Source organism: Anser anser, assembly GCF_964211835.1.
Source record: "Anser anser genome assembly, chromosome: 5".
Taxonomy (NCBI): domain Eukaryota; kingdom Metazoa; phylum Chordata; class Aves; order Anseriformes; family Anatidae; genus Anser; species Anser anser.
In genome coordinates this window covers 66,033,309-66,053,766 of record NC_139725.1, presented here as the reverse complement: position 1 = coordinate 66,053,766, position 20,458 = coordinate 66,033,309, and the positions used below count along the sequence as shown (strand labels likewise).

At 52.7% G+C, this 20,458-nt stretch overlaps 1 protein-coding gene across 2 annotated transcripts; it reads right to left on the bottom strand.

Annotated features, from left to right (window-relative positions):
• Positions 1-6,841: 6,841 nt before the first annotated feature.
• KLHL28 (kelch like family member 28) lies at positions 6,842-20,319 on the bottom strand. 2 transcript variants are annotated; one of them, XM_083839887.1, is made up of 6 exons: positions 20,168-20,319; positions 18,165-18,213; positions 16,974-17,872; positions 14,893-15,336; positions 11,453-11,661; positions 6,842-10,830 (listed from the first exon to the last, which is right to left on the bottom strand). In XM_083839887.1, the coding sequence occupies exons 3-6, from the start codon at positions 17,870-17,872 to the stop codon at positions 10,667-10,669; spliced, it is 1,716 nt and encodes a 571-aa protein (XP_083696013.1). In that variant the 5' UTR covers positions 18,165-18,213; positions 20,168-20,319; the 3' UTR covers positions 6,842-10,666. The 2 variants fall into 2 exon arrangements, with proteins under 2 accessions (XP_083696013.1, XP_083696012.1); XM_083839886.1 differs by lacking the exon at positions 20,168-20,319 and adding an exon at positions 20,009-20,119.
• Between the last annotated feature and the right edge of the window lie 139 nt (positions 20,320-20,458).

Here is a 20,458-nt window from a genome sequence, read left to right as displayed (position 1 = left end):
ACCACGTACAGACTCCTCCATACCCAGAAGGAAAACCCCAGCGTGATTCCAGCACAGCACACTTTTCTAGCGTAATGCCCTGCGTTCTCCCAGGGGGTGTCAGAAAGCACCCCAAAGCCTCCCAGGTCTCTTCGGGTGCTCCTCGTGCAGCCAGGGGCTGCTGCTGGGGCTTCCACCGCCACGGCAGCAGGACCCGAACGTCACGGCCTGCGGGGCGAGGGGGCTGGCAGCAGCACAGGGCCGCCCCGCATGGGCAGCTTTCTTCTGAGCTTTTGGACTCTTGCAGGAGGGGGAGAAGGCTCCTGTTTGCTGTGTGACCTTCTTCTCTGTCTAATGTTTTCACCCTTAGTTCAGTTCTCTGCTGAGTGAGGCTCTATCTCTTTAAGCAAATAAAAAATATTCTCCAAGTTAGATTATTTTTTTACCTTTCTTTCTGCAAAATAACATGTTTTCTATCATCAGATTCACATCAAAAGTAAGCACAGAAGCAATTTGCTGGGGGAAATGTTCCACTGTGCTGACGGAGTTGGGATTATCAATAAAACTATTTTCTGGCATCTCGCGTCTTCAAAGTCGATATCCCTTGGCACCCGAGGGACAGCGGGGCTGCCGGAGGACACCGCCACGTGCTGCCTTTGTCCTCTGAGCAGAAAGTTGTGTTCAAATTCCAAACTTGCTCACTGAGGTGACTTTGGAAAAGTCATTGAATTGTCTTACCTCTGCAGAAGCACCTTCAAAATCCGTGCGCACGTAGACGCAAGCACAGGCACGGACACCCCCATCTCTGCACCTCCTCGCTGCCGCTCGGGCTGGATCGCTGCTCACACCCACAGCCCCGCTCCCACACTTGTTCCTCCCCACCTCACCGCCCCTTTCCCTACCCTCGTTCCCCACAACAAATCCTGCACAACCCCAAAGTCCTCTCCCCTGCATCCCATACCGCATGCACGCCCCGGGGCAGTGACCCGGTCCCAAAGCTGCTGCAGCGCCATGCTGAGCTCTGCTGCTGGGTCCAGGAGGGCAGCAGGCTCCAGAGCAGGGGGACGCCGGCCTTGTCCCCCCACGGCATCCCTGGGGACCAGCACAGGGGAGAGGAGGTTTGCTCTTCCCCCACCCCAGCACCACCAGACCCCTCCTGGGCTCTCCCGGTCTGAATTCGGCAGGGGGCCGGAGGCAGGCGCTGAGCCCGGTGCCTGCCGCACGTCTCACACATCACCCCACGTCCCACACATCACCCCATGTCCCGGCTCCAGTGTCTCCGGGGAGCACAAAAATATGTATATAATTCTTTTTTCATTTTCTCACTCTATTCCTCTTTTTCCTCTTGGAAATGCAGGATGACACCATGTGATAAGGTCTGTCACTTGCAATTAAGCCAACGAGATCTTTTTTTATCCCGCAGTAATCTGAATGCAGATAACAGGGGATGTCCCTAGGAAGAAAGAAGCCATCAGGAGGAAGAAAGAGACAGAAAACCAGATACCCTGGTACCTCTCGGGGGAACTGTGGGCTTTTTGACTCCATAGCATCCTGACAGCTTTTCGTTAGCACAGCACTAGCCAGACTTCATCATCCTCAGAGATTCGTGGTGACTCCAGCTTTGTGCTGCCCCGGTGCCAGCCGTGAGCGTGCCCCTGGCAGGGGCTGGGTGGCTCCGTGGGGTGCCGGGGGCACCAGGCCCCATGGAAATGGTGGGAACAGGAAGGGAGCATCTGCAGCTGTCCCCGCTCGCTGCGCAGCTGCACATCCAGAGTGCTTGTGTGGCCGTGGAAAACAGCTTTCGGGCAGTAAAAATCCCAGCAATGAAATCAGCGGCCGCAGTTTGGGTGGGAAACCTGCCGCTGACTGGTTTAACCCCTGCAGCTCGGTGCTCGACTACAGAGGATCCAGAGGCGCCTGGAGAAACCCCACCATGGGCCAGCACAACCAGAGAGGGCAGGTATGTCTGCGGGAACGGGGCGCTGGGGACTGCCACACAGGCCTCGGGATCCTTCACCTGCCTGCGGTGGAAATCGCATTACTGGGGCCGAGGATCTGTCAGTGGGGGAAACAGCAGCAAGCAGATGTAATCTTACAAAAATACTGTTAAGAAAGCAAAACACTCAAAAGAATGAAAAGTCACCAGCCCATTTAAGCCCGTCCCAGGAATTACTTCCCATTAATCCCAGTCTCTGCCTCCAGAAGTGCTGCCTCTGGCTGCCCCAGCCGTCCTCTGTGATCCACCCTCCGTCACCTGGGACGCCAGCTTGGCGAGCACGCAGTGCCACGAGCAATCCAGAGCAAGCCCCACGGGGCTGAAGTGACTGCAGCAAGCAGCAAAACTGGGTCTGAAACCTCTGGGCGTGTTCGCATTTCCAGGCACAGGGCCTGGCTTTCCTCCCACGTGCCGTGCTCTGCCAGCAACCCGCCCAGGGAAGCGGGGGAGCCCCCGTCCCTGCAGGCCTTCAGGAAACCCGGGTGTACAACTGAGGGGCATGGTTCAGCGTGGACTTGTCACTGCTGGGTTAAAGGTTGGACGGGATGGTCTCAGAGGCCTTTTCCAACCTGAATGCTTCCCTGATTCTACGGTCTCCTCCCCTTTGGGGCTCTCCTGCCTCTGCCACAGGTCCTGTCGCAGCCCCCACGTCCCACCTCCCACGGGGCCGGGGAGCCGCCTTGCCGCTCGGCTCCAGGTGGCACAGCGCGGCCCAGGCACGGCTTTCTCCAAGCTCACCCCTACCCCCACCAAAAATAAGACGAGTCTTGGCCCCCTGACCTCCTTTTCAGTCACTTCAGTCCTGCAGGAGCTGCGGGCCCGGCCCCGAGCTCCTGGTGGATGCGCTGCGCCCAGCCGTGCCCACACTCTGCCCTGTGCGGGACGTGGGATGGAGGGCACGGGGATAAATGTATTTTCAACCGGCTCTGTTCTTTCTCCCACTTCGCCATGGGCGTCCTCTCACTGCGGGGAGGTCCCTGTGTACCCTGTCCTACCCTGCCGTACCCGGGAGCAGAGATGGGCAGCAGCGATGGCACCGACTTCGGGCCTCACATCGCGTTACAGCAATTAGCTCCCCAGCTGGGCCAAGAGAAGGAATCCAGAGGAATGGAAACGTTGGAGACAAATTTGTTGGAGACAAATCCAGCCCAACCAAGAGACCTCAATGTCGCCCCGACAGGGCTGGGAGCAGAGGGGACGGGGCAGCAGCGGCCAGAGCCTGGGGGGCAGCCGGGGCAGCAATGTGGGGCAGAAGGAAGGTGTGGGGCAGAAAGGAGGCGTGGGGCAGGGTCTGATCCCTCCCAGCCCGGCTCCTCGTCCTCGCCCCACGCACAGGACGGAGGCAGCGCAGCTTTGCTGGGAGCGCAGGGCAGTCGGTGCGGGCACCTGGGAATTGCCCCTCTCCCTGCCACCAGCCGGGGCTGTGCTCTGGAGCTGCCCGGACGCATTGCCTGCTGCTTTGCTCCCGCTGCCAGAGCCCTGCCATCCCGCTACCCGGCTCGAATGCTAATATCTGACGGCGGCACATTGTTCGTCTTATCAAAGGCAGGACAAGTGGTTTAAATGCTGCAGTGATGCACGGTAATTAAAGGCCTCTTGCAAATACTCATTCTCTTCTCCTCTTTCTCCATCCTCCCCGTGCTGTCGTGGAGGTGCGCAGCTCCTGCTGACGGGAGCAGCACTGCCAGCAGCCCGGCACTCGCCCAGAGGTGCCCTGTGGAGCCTCGTGAGCAGAAAGCGCACCCCAAAGGCGCAGAACAGGCACAGACACTGCTGCTGCCTCCCCTGGAGAGGCGTCAAGGCCGGCGTTTGCTCCAGCGCCTGCGTGACCTCCATGTAAATCCAGCAAATCCCAACCACGTCCGTGCGCAACATGCCCCCGCAGCACAGCGCCAGCCCTGCCTCGCCCTCCCCGCCGCCCGCTGGGGTGAGCGAACTGAACCAGCGGAGTTCATGGCAAACCTGGGGCCTGGCTTCTGGGTGCACTCAGCTCGGCTTTCAGGAAGAGCTGAAATAAGGGGGTTTCCTTCGGCGCAAACCTGGCAGGGTCTGACAACCAGAGATGGATGCATCCTGCCCCCTCGCCCCCTTCTCACGTGGCTGGGGAGCGGGACCCAGGCTTCTCCCCACCAGCTGGGTGCCATCGATGTATGGAGCCTCCCCTCCGCTGGGATTTCACCACCATTTCCTTTCCTTCATCATGTTACCTCTTTCTTGCTGAGCTCGGCCGGCACTTTGAAGGGAAAAAAAAAAAAAAGTTTCCTAGTTGGGTACTATTCCTGAATGGAATTAGTTTAATTTGAATAACTGCAAACCCTTTGGGAAATTCATGCTAAATTTATAAAATATTATCATCTCCAGCTCTCTAAATTAATCTGCACGAGTAAGTAAAGTGCTTTTTCATTTAGGACAATTCAGGATTTAAAATAAACAGTACAACAGAGAGAGCTTGACACATACATTGTGTATGTGCCTGCATATCTCCAGGTATTAACTTGGATTTACAGCATCCCATGGGAATGAATTAAAAGCAGGGATGACATATTTAGGAGATTCTTGTTCACAGCCTCTGTGCCCTGGACCAGCAGAGATGAAATGATGCTGAAGGGCGCACCGCTGGTGCCAATGGGCCTGGGAGCGTGGCTGGACTCCCAAAAGCAGCTTTGGCTGGGGACGGCGCCTTCAGCCCTGCAGCAGAGACATCTTCCCATGCACTCTGCCTGCAGGTCGTTTGTGTCTGGGGTTTCTCAAAACGCTTGTGTCAAAGGGGTCATGAATAGCAGGTGGGGGTTTGGAAAGCACAGAGAAGTGGGAGCCATGGAAATTGTACCTCTGCCTTGCCCCGTGGCCAGGCAGCAGCAGCAGCAAACAGCTCGTGATTGAAAACAAACAAATAAAGAAGATGCCTTTTTTTTTTTTTCTTCTCCTGAAAGCAGCATTTAAAAGCCCATTCCTTGGGGGAAACGCACTTGTTTTCTCTGGTCTTTCCAAACACAATGAATTAAACCAGACGTGCAGGGACGTGCACCACCGGAGCAGCTTCGGCCACGGCTGCCAGCAGCAGGTGAATCAAGGCAAGTTCACAGCGCTTTGTGTTCTCCCACCCCCGGTGGGGACCAGGCAGCCCTCCTGTCCCTGAAGCCAGCGTGGCCCTTGAGCAGCACAAGCCCCTTGCCAAGGCAGGGGGGCAATTTCCCAGCTCTGTCCGATTTCCTTCTCACTTTCTGCTTTCCCTGACGGAGCTGGGGACAGAGGAGCTCAACATCCTCCTGCTGCCCCACAGCCCCCCTGGGGCAGGGCCGTCAGGCGCTCGGGGCCGCCCTGTGCCTGCCTCCAGCCGAGGGCACGCGGAGCTGCTGGGTCAGGGCTTCCAGCACCCTGTGACCCCCACATCTGTCTGTCCCAGCAGACTCCCAGCCCCTCTTGTCCCCAGGCTGGCCGCGGCCACGGGATGCCCCCGCTCTGCCCGTGGTGATGCCAGCAGGCAGCCCAGCCTGGTGCCTCACCGCAGCGCTCGCTCGCGGGCAGCCACTGCCCCGCTGACTTGAGGGCCGGCACAGTGCAGCCCTCCGGAGACAGGGAGGGAAATTAAATAAGGCTTCCGGACCTTCTCTCCCCGTCCCCTTTCTTCCTGCAATGCAGTCGATAGGCACAGGCCGCTGGGTTCAGTTTACATACCAGGATCTTTAAAGCGTACCAGTTAGTGGTGCAGAACTGGGGCTCTTCACTCTGTTGTTCAACAAGTGTGGGGGAACTCGGCAGTGCAAACCCAGGTCCACATCAGAATTAAATACCTGGTGCATCCCGACGTTCATAATGGGCTCAACAACTGCTCTGGAGCCTGGAGGTTTTAGGACTAAAATATGTATCGAAATTTGCAGCTCAAAGCTATTGGTATTTGAATTTCATCTCCAATTAAATAGAGCACTCAAGCATGCACTTAACTCCAACTCTCAAGTAGCATCACCGTCCTTCAGCAGAGCAATATCATTTTTCTACTTCAGAATGCACAGGACTTGAATTTCTATGAGCACAGCCTTAGAACACAGCCTGCTGTGTGCCTGGGTGAGGAAAAAACAAAGAAAAACAACTGCATCTTTTCTTTTCCCATGTAGAACCAAGGGGCACTGTTCCCACCCTGGTTAAATCCTGTTCCACCTCTTCTGAGGAACTAAGCCCTGGAAATGCCGGACTTTCCGTTCTCCTTGTCCCCCCTCGTTGCCCCTGCTGGGTCACCAGCTGCCGTGCACCTTCACCCCGCTGCGAGCTGGCCCCGAGACCCCCGCTGTATTGAGGTAAAGCCAGCAAGCATGTAATTCAACGTCAGTCACCCAATCTTACATTTCTAACGGAGAGGGGTGCTTGGTGGTACTCCGTGTAAACCACCTCCTGACGTGAGGTGGCCACCAGAACACACACGAGGAGCTGTCCGATGCAAGCTGAAGTTACTGACCTGCAGCCCCTCTGAGCCCACGCAGACGCCCCTGCACAGTCCCTCTGATGCTGGGTCCTGGGGTTGGCGCAGGAGCTTTCTGGGGCATGTCCTTCTGCCAAAGGAGGCAGGGACAGGCAGCTTTGTGGGCTCCTTTGCTGCTTACTGATCCAGCAGGGGCACCATGTCTCTGGCTACAGGGACAGATGGAGAACAGCAAGGCACACCCTAAAATCCTCTTCCCAGAGTGTCTAACAGCCAGGGGCCAGGCCCCAGCAGCCCAGCCCAGCCCGCAGGGTGCCAGCCCCTCGGGCACCGCTGCCCCTCTGCGCCCAGGTGTCCTCGCTGCTCAAGGAGCCCACCACATTAGAAAGGATAAAAGCTACAAGGCATCTTGTAACCCCCTCCCCCCCAACAAAAGTGTAAAAGCAAGCTTTTCTCCAGGTTTATTTACTAAATCGTTTCACATTCAATGAAGTAGTTACAACAGTTACAGAGCATTATCACGGTAGCGAACACACTGCGAACACCGGTAAAGAAGAAGGATGCAAGTCACACGTATTTCCCGTTGAACTCAAATACCACCTGTGTAAACAGTAACAAAACCAGAACGTCGCTGCTAAAAAAGGTGTGCACATAAAAACACTCCACGTACACAAGACTACGTACATCAGTTTGTACTCCCAACCAAAGCACTCTGGTAAGTCCGAGTACAATTTGGTATTCTCTGTACAATTATTAAATCCTGCTAAAAATTATAGTTATCCTTGGGTTTAAAATACAGCACAGCGCATAAGGCAAAAAAATAGGAATTATCATCCAGTTCTTTGCGTTTCAGTTAAATATCAAGAATTTAAGGCAAGCTTGGACATTTTGCATTGTTTCATACAATGAATGGGGACTTACAGATGGCGACTTCACAAAAGTAACATGCTATCTCCCAGTAAAAGTTAACTGTTTGTAATGTGTTTGGACAAAGTTGCCCCTTCAAAAGATTCCAGGTAGGCTTCCTGAAAGAAAAGCGTCCCTAGGAGGGGAGACTACCGGGCCGAGTAGTCAAGAAGCTTACGGATGGCTATCTGAATTAAAAAAGCAGAAATTCAGGAACTATGTGTACACATACAAACTCATGCCTGTTTTAAAGTGCTTTACAGATCATTTTGAGTGATTAAGAAATAGAACTGGATGATAATTTATAGTTGTATGACATCTTATTTGAAGGTCCTTAGTTTTTAAACTGCAAGACAGACATTGCAATAAGAGTACTGTACTGTAAATGCAGATTTAAACAAGTTGTTGGGTCTGATCTTCCCATAACCAAGCACTTCAGTGAACAGGACAACAAGCACCCAGAACAGAAAAGGAAGATGCCATGGCTTGAACTGATGCTCTCCCTAATTTCATACACTGTTTGATCCATTTCTAGCTAAACAGCTCGTCTAATAACAGCAGTCTATTTCATCGGGTATCCTCCCCACGCTTAATCCCAAGGCTGCGTAAGAAAAAATTGTTTATGCCTGCCATGTTAAAATTTAGCAAAACCCCACGGCACAACTCGGGGTCAGTTGCTATGACCTAACTTCATATTGCTACTGCCCAGGTAAACGTAACAAACCATTTGTAACGAAGTGTTCTGACTTCCAGAAATGAAAGATGGTCACACAAACAGTGAATAGCCAGTAACATCACCCTGCTTGTTTTATTCTGATGATGTCAAAACAATTTCTCCATCCTGCACCACTTTCTGCTAACTGGAAACCTCACTGACCAACACCGCTGAAGACGCACGGACATCGTCGTTCACGGAATCGTGCTGCGGTCAGACTCTGATGGCGCAGCACGTACCGAGCGGCGCGGGAAGCCTCCTACCACTTCAAGGCTTAAGCTTGACTTTTAAGCAAGGAAATTCTCATTTAACATTAATCTATCTTTATCTTTTGGTGTATACTGGAAAATATGATAAGCAATGGCATCTGGGACACTGTCAACGAGGAGTAAAACCGCACATGTAAACATTCAGCTTGTGCATTTACCTGAACAGAAACAAGGAGGCAATCTCCGCAGGCTGAAACATCTCCATTAACCACCAACCCCCAACCGCTCCCCTCCCTCCTCACCCCCCCGACACGCATCGTACAGTGTAGCTCCTTGTGTCCTACGACAAGATTCACTGGAATAACTAAATCACGCTATTATTGCTATACAGCTAGAATCCTTAGTGGGTCAGGTAAACTGCACTGAAAACTTTGAAGCTGTCAATTTTATTTGCTTTTGAAGTCCTGCTTAACTCTACCAAACTTGACGAACACGCGCAGGATTTTCTAATTTGTGCAAACACCTGTTATCCGTGAGTAACGCCTTATGGTGAAAACAGCCTTGTCTCCTCGGCTGCTTAAAGTCTGCATGTCAGCTTATGGAAGAACAAAGAACACTGCTATTTGACTGGCTACAATTAGCTTTGCAGGAACTTAAAAATAAATTAGGTATACTCAGAAAACGTCCACTTAGCATACTTATAAAGAAATGGCTTTTAAAGCAACTATTTCAAATATTATTGCACCTTCAAAAATAATACTATATGGGCTTGGAAAACAAGGGGAAACAAACATTAATTTAACATGTTAAAACGAGCAAAAAAGTTACTCAAGGCAAAAAAAATTCTTAAGTACCAGGTCTGGCAATACACACAAAGACATCAAAACGAAAACTCAAGGTAATTATGATTCCTAGTTAAAATCAGAAGACAAACTAAAACATGTTGAATTAGCTAAAATTAATATTTACTCAGTCCTTTACTGATAATAATGGTTATAACCATTATTATAATGGTTATAACCCACAGCATCACTTCCTATTTATCCGCCCACATTTTCACAAAGTTTAGGGCTAGCACAAGGTTATTACTTCCTGAGGTTCTGGGTAGTCTCAGGAACCAACCTTCGAAGCCCCGTCACGCAGGACACGCTCAGGGTAAGTAACCATGCCCTGTGCCACTTCGCTGCAACTTGTGGTAAAGGCAAGGCTGACGAACCCGAGGGGGGATCTCACTGTTCCTTCCAGAGCTGTGTATTTGTCAGAACAGGAACAATAAACAGAGATCTTCTGAAAAAAAAATAACAAATGTAGAGCTCATTCAGTACATTGTGTTATTCTTGACAGATTTCATAGGCACAAATGCATCAAGCAAATAAACAAAAACGCGAGGAGAATCGAAACAATCATGCTTTATGCATACTGCACTAACGTGAGTAACAGCCTTATCGTTGAGTCCTACATTTAGCACCATTTTTATATCTGAACACGCTGAGAAAGCAATCATACATTCTGATAGAAAAGGAAGTTACACGGAGAATGGACACGGGTGCAGGTGCACTTTGGAGAAGGATGGGACAGATTCGTTTCCGAGCAGTTATTTTACATCATGCTATGAATGCTGCTGTGACATTTTCCGATGCATTTCTGCTGCAATTTTTCTTTGCATAACAACTGAAAACACACAGCAGATCAGCAAGATTAAGTTACTGACTCTAGTACTCGTTTATCCACAAAAAAAGGGAAAGTTTGAAAACGTAAGATGTCTTTATCAGATCCCAAAATTCTGGGAAAAGGCAATATAAATTTGCCTTCTAAATTTAAGTAGTTACTAATTTATCATCCCAGCCCTCCTATCAGTAAACGGGTAACAAAGGAGAGTGTACAGGCAACATACTATGGCATTTATTATTTACAAACCTTGAGATACAGAAACAAGGCAGCCCTTTAGTTACTGTTCATAAAAAAATTATGAAGCACTGGCATTTTCTTAATATGAAGACACAACCAGACAGCTATCAGCAAACATCCAGTCACACACCACACTCACACATCTCTCACGCCAAGCACAGTAAACTTCATGTTTCTTAGTAGGCAGGAGGAAGAGAGAAAAGCTCTAGAAAGTGAAAGGGTTAGATATACAGTAAGTTTTCTAACCATATCCTAGGCGTGTACAGTACACTCTCTAAAATTCACTGCCATCAACAAGATGCTATCCAAACCCAGCCGGCTATAAGCTTTCAGTTCCTTCTGCCCGTGCCACTAAAGTAACAGAGGCCAAAAACCGGAATAAAACAAATCATTCCTCGTTCCAACCACAACTTCACCACATTCCTCCCATTTTCCAACGTCTGAAAACGCAGCGTACGGTCTCCAGCAGCAGGGTTTATTTTCAAGCAGATCAAGTTCCACCTTTGCATCAGGTCCGTGTGAAGCCCCGCTTCCCATCAAAGTGCAGTCAAACCGAAATTGCACCGACAATACATCATGCCCGCGGAGTCCAGCCAGGTGTCCGAGATGGGATCGTACTTCTGCACGGTGTTCAGGTAGGACGACCCTGAATGGCCTCCCACTACATAAAGGTAGTTGTCGATTACAGCTGCGCCAACTCCTATGGAAAACAAAGGAGGAAGGTGACCATCCGGTGCACGAGTGAACGGTATTTTTGTTCCTAATTGAACCTCCTCCCCCCGCCACCTCTTCTCAAGGCACAACGGCCAAGTTCTCCCAGCCTCTCCTTCTTTGGGCAGTCTCTAAAGAAAGTGGGTGCAGACGAAGCGCCCCTCTGTGCTCAGATGTTAACCTCCCTTCCCACTCGTCTCGCGCCCTTTCCTAAAGGCAAAGCAGTACCCCTTCTCGGGCAGGCAGCAGAGAAGATACACTACCGAGTCTCAACATCGAAGCAGACACAATAAAACAGTAACCACAGGACTGCTGAAATTCAGTCAAAATTAATGGAAAAAGAGGACAGAGCAGAAATACCATTTCATGATGTTTTTGGTACAGCTCAGCGTTAACAAAAGGAGACTGGACTTTATTCTCACATTATGCTTCATTGTTAAATACTTCTTCTTTCACAGAACTGATGGCGTGACCTTTGGCCCAACCTGACGATGAACAACGCTCTGCAGACACGTCCCTGCAACCCTAACTTGCTGCAGCTTCTACCAGGCCAAGCAGCAGCTTACCCCGCACGGGCACGGCGATAAGTGCCGAGCGCTGCGCGCCCCTACCTGTTCTGGGCTCCTTCATGGGCCGACACACCGTCCACTGGTTCTGGTGCGGGTCGTATCTCTCAATGCTCGAGAGGTGAGACACTCCGTTGTGCCCTCCCACTACGAAAATGAAGCCCAGCATGACGCCAACGCCAAAGTTTATTCGCTTATCAGCCATCGAAGCTACCGTTTCCCAGGAGTTTTTACTTGGATCGTAGCGCTCCATGCTGCAAATACAAAAACAACCCGTGAGGCTTGCACTTCACTGACGCAAGAGTTTTACCGCACGAGAAATCTACATCTGTCAGATTCACCCAGTGCGATGGCAGACCGGAACAACGCAACACACAGGAAAAGTGCTTGAGCTGATAGAAAAACCTGCAGCTCTGTTGCTTTGTACTGCCCAAGGCTGGCAGATAAAACACCGAACCCAGCGGTAACACCTCGAGAGTCCCTCCACAACACGGAGCTCGTGCAGCTGGAGGCTCCCCAGAAGGTGTTGCCAAAAATCACTTCAACATCCTGACATCATCCATCCACCCCTCCCACGTTCTCAGGCCCCTACCAGGCATCTTCAGGTTACGAATCGAAATAAAGAAAGATTTTTCAACGCTGGGCTCAGAATAGAAAGCTCTTCCAAAAGAGGACTGCTGCTATGTATGAGAAAGAAACTCATGGAAAACTGAACAGAACACAGGTCTGAAGCGTACGGTTGGCTATCACAACACACCAAACGCTTCCCTGAGGCACGCCTGGAAAATAACAGAGGAAAAAAACGTGGAGAGCAAATCCCTCAGCAAAAGCAGTAAAGAGGCTGCTGAGGACAGAAGGGGCCTTCAGGATAAAACGGAAGCTATCAGCATCGCTTTATTAATCGCTGCAGCTGTACTGGTCAGTCACTGAGCCGCTCCTTGTCCACAGCTGTCCCCTGTCCATGGCGCAGCTTCAGTAGGACAATGGGGGTGGAAAAGAGGAGAACAAAGTCAGAAGCACTAAAGAGAAGGAGAAAAGGTGCTTAATTACACAGCAATCACCTTTCTTTTAATGCTAGGGCTTGTGTGAGCCTTGTGACTGTGCAGCACGCCACATTACTTGCACCACTGAATAGTCGATAAAAACAAAATTATTGAATAAACAGTAAATTAAATTTAAAAAGGCGATTAATGAAATATCCATTAATTTAGTAACTCTGCAGGAGCTCTTGGCAATTCCTTTTTGACTGAGGAAGAAAGAAGATGCAGCACAGAGTAAGGCTACTGCAGAACCTTAACGCTGGGAGGAGCCTTCCCCTCTGAAGGCACCAGCCCGACCAAGACATTTCCCGTTACCCCGCCGCTAAGCTCTGCGTTTCCCGAAAGGAGGCCGCTGAGGTTGCCCTTCAAAGGCCTGAACGCACAGAGCATTCATCCCTGGGGAACCCCTGTCCTGAGCAAGGGCTCAATTACCTTCCCCCGAGCATCACACCCAGAGGTCCCGCGGGAGCTCCTGGTACACGGGCTCTCCGCTGCTGCTGGTTCTGCTTTGTTTAACCTTGCTAGCAACGTCGATAGCTCTGTGCAGCACCAGGAGGGTACGCACCTACGGGTGCCGCTTCTTCCGGGCCAACTTCCACGTGAAGAAATCCCAAGTCAACAGAAAACATTTTTGAGACAGTTTCTGTGCTGGCTGTGGCTGGGATGGGGCTCGCCCTCCCCGCAGCAGCCCCTGCCGTAGGCGCTGTGCAGGCGGAGCTGGAGCAGCACGGACGTGCCCCCGGTGTCCCGGCTCTGCGAGCCCCCAGGGCTGAGCTGGGCAGGGGACCCGAACAGCCCCAAGGGATGAAACGGACCCTACGGCGTGATGCTCTGCAGTGAGAGCTGGGCAAGGGGGGCTCTCGTGAGGACATCTGTCCTCCCAAACAACCACTGCACTTATCCTGCTTCCCAGGATGCGGCTGAACATCGCTCATCGATGGAAAGAAGAGAGTAATCATTTTTTCCTTTCTCTGCTTCTGCACAGCCTTTGCTTGTTCCCCCCGCCTGCTCTTCCTTCTTTCCCCTTTAGTTGACTTAACCGTATCTCAACCCACGAGCCTTTTTCTTTCCAGCATACTTTCTTCTCCCTCTCTTCTGAGAAGGGTGTGTGTGGGGGAACTGAGAGAGCACTTGTGGTGGAGTTTAGCTGCCCAGCAGGGTAAAACCACCAGTTTCCTTGTCTACTGAGTATTTAAACTGCTGCTACAGTCCATAATTTGAAATATGAGCTGTATACAGGCACCGGAGCCCTGGCACAGGCTGCCCAGAGGGGCTGGGGGCTCCTCGGGGACATCTCCAGCAGCCGCCTGGCCGTGGGGCTGGGCACCCTGCTTGGGGGGCCCTGCTGGGGCTGGGCCAGAGGCACCTGGAGCTGCCTCCAGCCCCAGCCAGTCAGTGATACATAACACCAGAACCAAGGCATGCTGAGCTTCTTCAGATCTTGCCACAATCGTACCAAACAATTTAACCTGTTGGTATTGTGCATTTCAGTAATTTAGAACACTTTTCATTTTCCAAGTGAAAACTACTTGGTTACACTTTCCTGTTTTGGAAGCAATTCTTTGATTCCCAAACTGTTTTGTAAAGGGTATAAAATATGAAGAATGAGTACAATTAATGATTAGTGCAATGTTCTTATACCATGCTGTTGAATAATCGGTGCACCCAACCTTATAAGCAAGATTTTCATTTTCACTTTCTTCAGCTCTTTCAGCCTGTAGCGTGTCCGTTTGCTTCCCGAAGGAACACATGGCTGATCTGTTCCCGTTTGTAACGAAGAGCACAAGTCACTTCTTTGCATAACTAAATGCCCCGGCCTACCCGTACGAAGAAACGTGGAACAGACTGAGTAAAGAACACGCCGGTATCAGGAAACGTTCCTGCGAATACAGAGGACATCAAGCATGCAAAAAACCCCATTCGTTTCCGCACAGCGCTTTCGATGTGACGGGCAACCCGCATCCTGCTACGCTGCGGGCGGAGGCGCGGGCGCAGCACCAGCACGGAGCTGTCACACAGCAGGCCCCGAGGTGCTCCTGAGGGGACGCAGGTACAAGCACAGCACCCGGGGGCCTGAGCACAGCACACCCCCGGCTCTGCTGCGGTGACCAGCTGGGGCGTGGACAGGGTCAGGAGCTTGCACTGCCTGCTCGGCAGCACGCACCCACGCCTCCCGCCTCGTCGTTTGCCCTCCTTCGGGATTCCTGAGTAAGTACGGCGCTGAGCGGGGACACACGGATACACCGCAGCAGAGATCTCCCAGCCGAGTTACCGGGCTGGCGCTACAGACGGTGGCTTACTGAGGCCCACCGTGGGCTCACACTGATTTCTCTCAGAACAGTTTCAGCTGGCTGCTGTTTGATTTTAACTTAACACATGCTTAAAGAGCGCGTGCTGCTGCTCAACAGCTTACGGCATCAGGCTACGCACGTGAGAGGCACGTACCTGTTCATGTGGGCAGGCCCATAGCCCCCAATGGCGTAGATCATTCCGTCCAGGACGGCCGCAGCAAAACAACTCCGCGTCTTGTTCATGGGGGCCACGAGCTGCCACTCCTTCACCTTGGGAATGTATTTCTCTACAGTCCGCAGGTAGGACTGCCCGTCGTAGCCACCGAGGGCATAGAGCTCTCCCGCCAGCACCACCACCCCCAGAGTGCTGCGGCTCTCAAACATCCTTTCGAGAGACGTCCAAGTGTTCGTGTCGGGGTCCCAGCACTCCACTGAGTTCTCGTGCTTCCGATAGCTGATGCCTTGACACACGTGGGTTGCGATCCCTCCTACCACATAGATTTTCTGGTCTAGGACGCATATTCCAAACTCGTAGCGGGGAATGCTAAGAGGTGCCAGGCCTATCCAGGAGTCGTTCTGGGGAAAATACATTTCAACACTGAAATGGAAAAGAAGAAAGATTGTATGAGCAAACCCAACTTGCTGAAGCTCCGTTACGTGTAAATAAGCAACGAGGAAGGTAGTCCTAAGCGTGTGCTCTGTATTTCTCATCCGAAGTTTTCTGGTTCTTCCATTGGCCTGAACGTAAGCTGAATCGAACGCTGTTCACTGGTCTAGAGAGCAAAAACCAAGGGCCTCACTGAGTGAAGTGCTGCGCAGCAACGTGGTGGGTAGCCATGGCACTGAGTCCAAGACCTGAAAAGGTGAATTTGAAAGTACAGAACAAGCAGACTGAGGAGAAGGTACGACAGCATCACGGACAACGTGAGGGAAGACAACGGAGTGCTGATGCCTCAGCAGCTTTTGGAGGCAGGCTGTGGGGAGGGCAAGCTAAACATACAAACCAAAGGGTTCTAGGGGGTAAACTGGAAACAAGAAACACCCAGCAGCTCCGAGCAGCCACAGAGATGGGAGACAGAAAAGGAGAACAAGAGAGGGATAACCACGTCTGATCACAAACCCGTTTAGGAAGTTTGCAGATTTGTAAATACGCTTCTTACATGTGCAGAAATACTTGTTTCCAAAATACCGTCTATTTCCACTTTCTGATGATTATACCCAGTTTTACAGTACGGTGGCTCTGGGCTATCACTGACAGAACCTAGTGATAGATAGGATCTGTCACAGACAGAACCTAGTCCATCTGCCGAAATCACTAACATCATACAGGAAAATGAAGCTGCTGGAGAGGTGAAAGCCACTGACTAAGAACCCAGCAGCAGGGACCAAATGCAACCAGGCTGGCTCTCGAAAGCAGCGGCCCCGTTAAAAAAGAACAGAATTACTCAGAATATATTTAGTACTGTTATCATGAAGCAGTGGCCAACCGTGAGCAAAAAAACCAGCCTTCTTGCAAGTACAAATGAAAATCAAAATCAGAGTAGCGGAATTACAGCGGAATTATCTGTGGCCTTTTTTTTGTACTTCTAGAACAACTGCCAACGGAAGTATGAACTGAAGCATCAGTTGGAGAGATTAATACAAGTAACACATAAATAAAGGAAGACAAATTTTTGTATGCATTAACACGCAGCTAACAATCGTGAGGAGCACTTTTGCTAAAACCAGCCCAACAAAGTATTTCAATCCACATCAGCATGTAATACTGACACCGTCGTTTAAGAACCTGTGCAAGAAACGGCTGAGGAATAGCAGAAGGCTGACTTTATTCACTCCAACAGAAACATTAAGAATTACTTCTTAGCTTTTTTCTGATTAAGTCTGTTTTAATTCCAAGGGCTCCTGAGTTAGAAGTAGCGTACAAACTGAAAACAGCCATACCCATTATGAAATTCTCAACCACCAGAATGAAAGAGAGAAGATTTTCTAACTGTCTGTTTTTTAGGCACCAACCGAACCCGTACCTCTGCAGACTACTCACAAAATCAAGAAGCGTGTTAAATTCATCGCTTGCCCTTGTTCAAAAAACAACTACTTGAGTTCTTGTAAGGAAAGCAGTGACCGCAGCCCTGCGAGCTACAGCTCTCCAACGCGTCTTAATCCTGACCAGGGAGACGATAAACGTGCGTGAGCACCACGACACTCAGTCGCTGCAACGGCTTTACCACTCCTTACCTCTCCAGGCAGGCAAACAGCCCGGCTTTTCCTCCCACAGCACAAAGAACCTTAGGGGCACAGCGGGGCCGCGTCATCAGCATGGTCTGGTGGGAAAGCCTGTGCTCAGGCATGAAGTGATACTTGAGGGCCTCGTTCAGCAGGTGCTTGCAGGTGTGGTCATCGCGGATGAGATGGTTCGCTTCGTACAGCCGCGTGAGGAACTTGACGCTCAGCAGCGGCAGGCGGACGCAGTGCAGCAGCTGCGCCAGGTACTTCTGCCGCTCCTGCACGTCGTACTTGATCCAGGCCTCCAGCGCATAAAAAACCGTTTCTTCCGTCACCACGTTCAGGCAGTCATTGGAAACGATTTCGTCCAACTCAGAATGCGAAAGCTCAAAAAATTCTTCTGTCTGACAAACTTCTTCGAAGTTCTGACAAATGTACTTGTTAGCGGCCAGGTAGAGGTCGTGGCACCCATAGGTCTCTGCAAACCGGGAAATCCCGATGCAGTTGCCGGGGTCAAGCTGGCTCTCGAGAAAGGCGCAGCACTCCTTCACCACCAGCTTGATCTGGAGAAGGTTTGCGGCTGGAAGAAGCGACTCCACGGTGTCCTGCGAGATGAACACAGTCCCCGTGTAGGCGTACTCCACGATGGCCTGCAGGGCTGCCTCGTCGATGCACTGGAACTCTACCTCTGAATTCTCCTTCTCGGAAAGGTTCCCCGTGAACATGGCCTTGAAATAAGGGCTGATGCTGGCGAGCACCACTTTGTGGGCATGAATCTTGACATCGCCAACTCGAAGGATAATGTCACACAGCTCGTGATGCTGGCGAAGGAGGTTCAAGCCTTGCAGAAGCTGCTCAGAATGCAAGTGGGTTAAGTTGGCAAGCATGTAGGTTGGAGACGACTGGTCCATCTGTGAGAAACAGGATTTTTAAAGCATTACTCAGGGTTTCGCTTTCAGCACTTTCATTACTCACGTTACTTAGACATGCTGCACATAACATTTAAGAAATATTTTTCCATTTATGCTTTATCTAAATTAGTATATTGCTTTCCAATTTACTTCTCGAGTCCTTATGCTCTACGCTTTTTCATAAGCTTTAAATCCAAGACAATCACAGGTTTATTCATAGTGGATGCTATATTAAGCTCTTACTGAAAAATACACAAGCTTCTTTCTCCATCCGGAACACAATGTGTATTACCTGGAGCACAGGGTGCACGCGAGGGTTCTACATCGGCTATTCCAGGGAACTGTACGGAGACCGGAAGAAAAGCAGAGACAAATAAAGAACGGGCTTATCTGAGGCAAAGTTTCCCAACTTCTGAACCCAGCTGCCGCTCCTCCTTGAGCCCCGCGCAGCGCTGCTGTGGCGCAGCCAGGCCCTGCCTCCCTCTGAGCACTTCCCCACCGCCCCTTCCCGCCCAGCACCCAGCGGTGCCTTGCTCTGAGCCCCTGGGCTGCAGGAGGGGCGGGAGAGGCTACTGCGCTCTGGAGAAGGGGGACCCTTGCCTCCTCACATGGGTGGCTTCTGCTGAGGCGAGAGCTGCCCAGGGGCTGAGCCAGGGGCTGGCAGCGGTGCCCCCAGAGGGCAGGGTGGGTGCCCTGGTATCGCCACCTCCCCTGAGGGCCGCGTGGCATCGCAGCCACCCAGGCAGCGTTGGTAAGGGCAGGCAGAGGGGGACGCACTGCCACCCTCAGCCCCACGAAGCCCAGCACTTCTCCCACAAAGTCTGAGTTTGCCTCTGACACCTGCCAGCGCCGCGGTACCCGCTGCGATTCCAGCACGGGTACAGCTCCAGCGGTGCTGCCACCTCCCCCAGCTGCAGAAGCGCTGCGCCCCCCACTCAGCGCCCCCCACTCAGCGCCCCGCTGCAGCGCTGGGAGGGCGTGAGCGTGCCGGGACCTCGGGGGGCAGAGCTGCTGCTCTGCGGGGAGCCCTGCCACCGCCCCGCTTCCGAGCTGAGCAGCTGGGTTAATTCCTGATTGCTAAATGACCGCACAAACGTCAAAATCTCGCTTCTTTTATTTTATTATTAAGAAGTTCATCATGTTTACAGCTCCTTAACTGGCACCTCATTTGCAAGGAGCCCACTTACAGAGTGCTTCGTCTGAACGAACAGAATTGGCTGCCAACATTTAAATACAGAACATAACAGCACTGACAAAGAAGTGAAGACTTGGAGCTAGAGATGGAAAAACTTTCCCCATTAAGAGGAAAGTGAGCTCATCCTTCTGCGACTACAGCCCTGTACTCGAGGAAATAAACTTACATCTAAGAGGGAGCCTTTGGGGAATATTTGTGAAGGGCAGCGATGCCCATACCAGTGTTTGCCATATAACAGCACTCCTGCACCACAAGTTATGCTAAAAGCTGTTCAGCGGCCGGAGGATATTTTTTGTGCTCACGCTCGGTTCGTAACTTCCCTATACACGCAGGCAGAAATACCACAAGGCAAGGTAAGAACGCGTGGAACAAAATGAATGTTCGCAGATCAGCCACAAAGCCTGTAAGAACTGGTGTAAATAAACGCGTAAATCGTTTCAGGGGCACAAAAGTGCCCGTGCAGACTCGGTAGCGGTGCCTGCCGTCGCAGCTGACGCGCCTGCTGCAGGGCACCGCTCGCCTACGCCCCGCATCTCACAGGACCACAGCACCGCTGGGCTTGGAGGCGCCCTCCAGGCCCCAACCCCCCGTCCCCGTCCCCCACCGGACCCCGTCCCCAGGCACCGCGCCCGGCCCCCTCCTTGCGCACCCCCAGGGACGGGGTCGGGGCCTCCCCCACCGCCCCGGGCAACCCGTCCCAGCGCCCGGCCGCCCGTCACGCGGACGCGGCGCTTCGCGTCCCGCCGGAGCCTCCCCCGGCGCCGCTCCCCCCGCTCCCGGCCCAGCCCCCCGCCGGCAGAGGCCGCCCCCGGCCCCCCCCGGTGCGGCTGCGGGGCTGCCCCGGCCCGGCCCGGCCCCGCCGCCTCAGCCTCTGGGCCGCGGGGGCAGCACCGCGACAGCGACACCGCGACAGCCCCGTCCCTCCCCCCGCCCCCCGTCACCTGCGGGCGCTGCGGGTGCCCGCGGCCTGTCGCGCCCTGCCGCGCCTGCCCTCGGCCCCGCTCCGTCACTTCCGCGCGCCGCCAGCCGCGGGCGGAGGGGGGGGGGGGGGGCGGAGGGGCGCCGCGCTCCCACAGTCCCCCGCGGCCGGGCGGCACCACCTGTGGCACGGCGGGGGGGGGGGCACAGGCGGGTCCCGGTCCCGCCGCTCCCCGCTGCCCTCCCCGCCGCGACGTCTCCGTTCGTTCGCGGTGAGGCTCTGCGGCCGTGAGGGAGAAGAAGCGGTCCCTGTGCGTGTGCGTGTGTGTGTGTGTGTGTGCGTGTGTGTGTGTGTGTTGCTCCCCCCCCCGGGGCTCAGTGGGCGGCTCCACGCACGCGCGTTGCTGCGGGGCCCTGGCGACGGCGGCGTGTGGGCGGGGCGTTGCCGGGTGCGCGCCCCGAGCCGGGCCGCC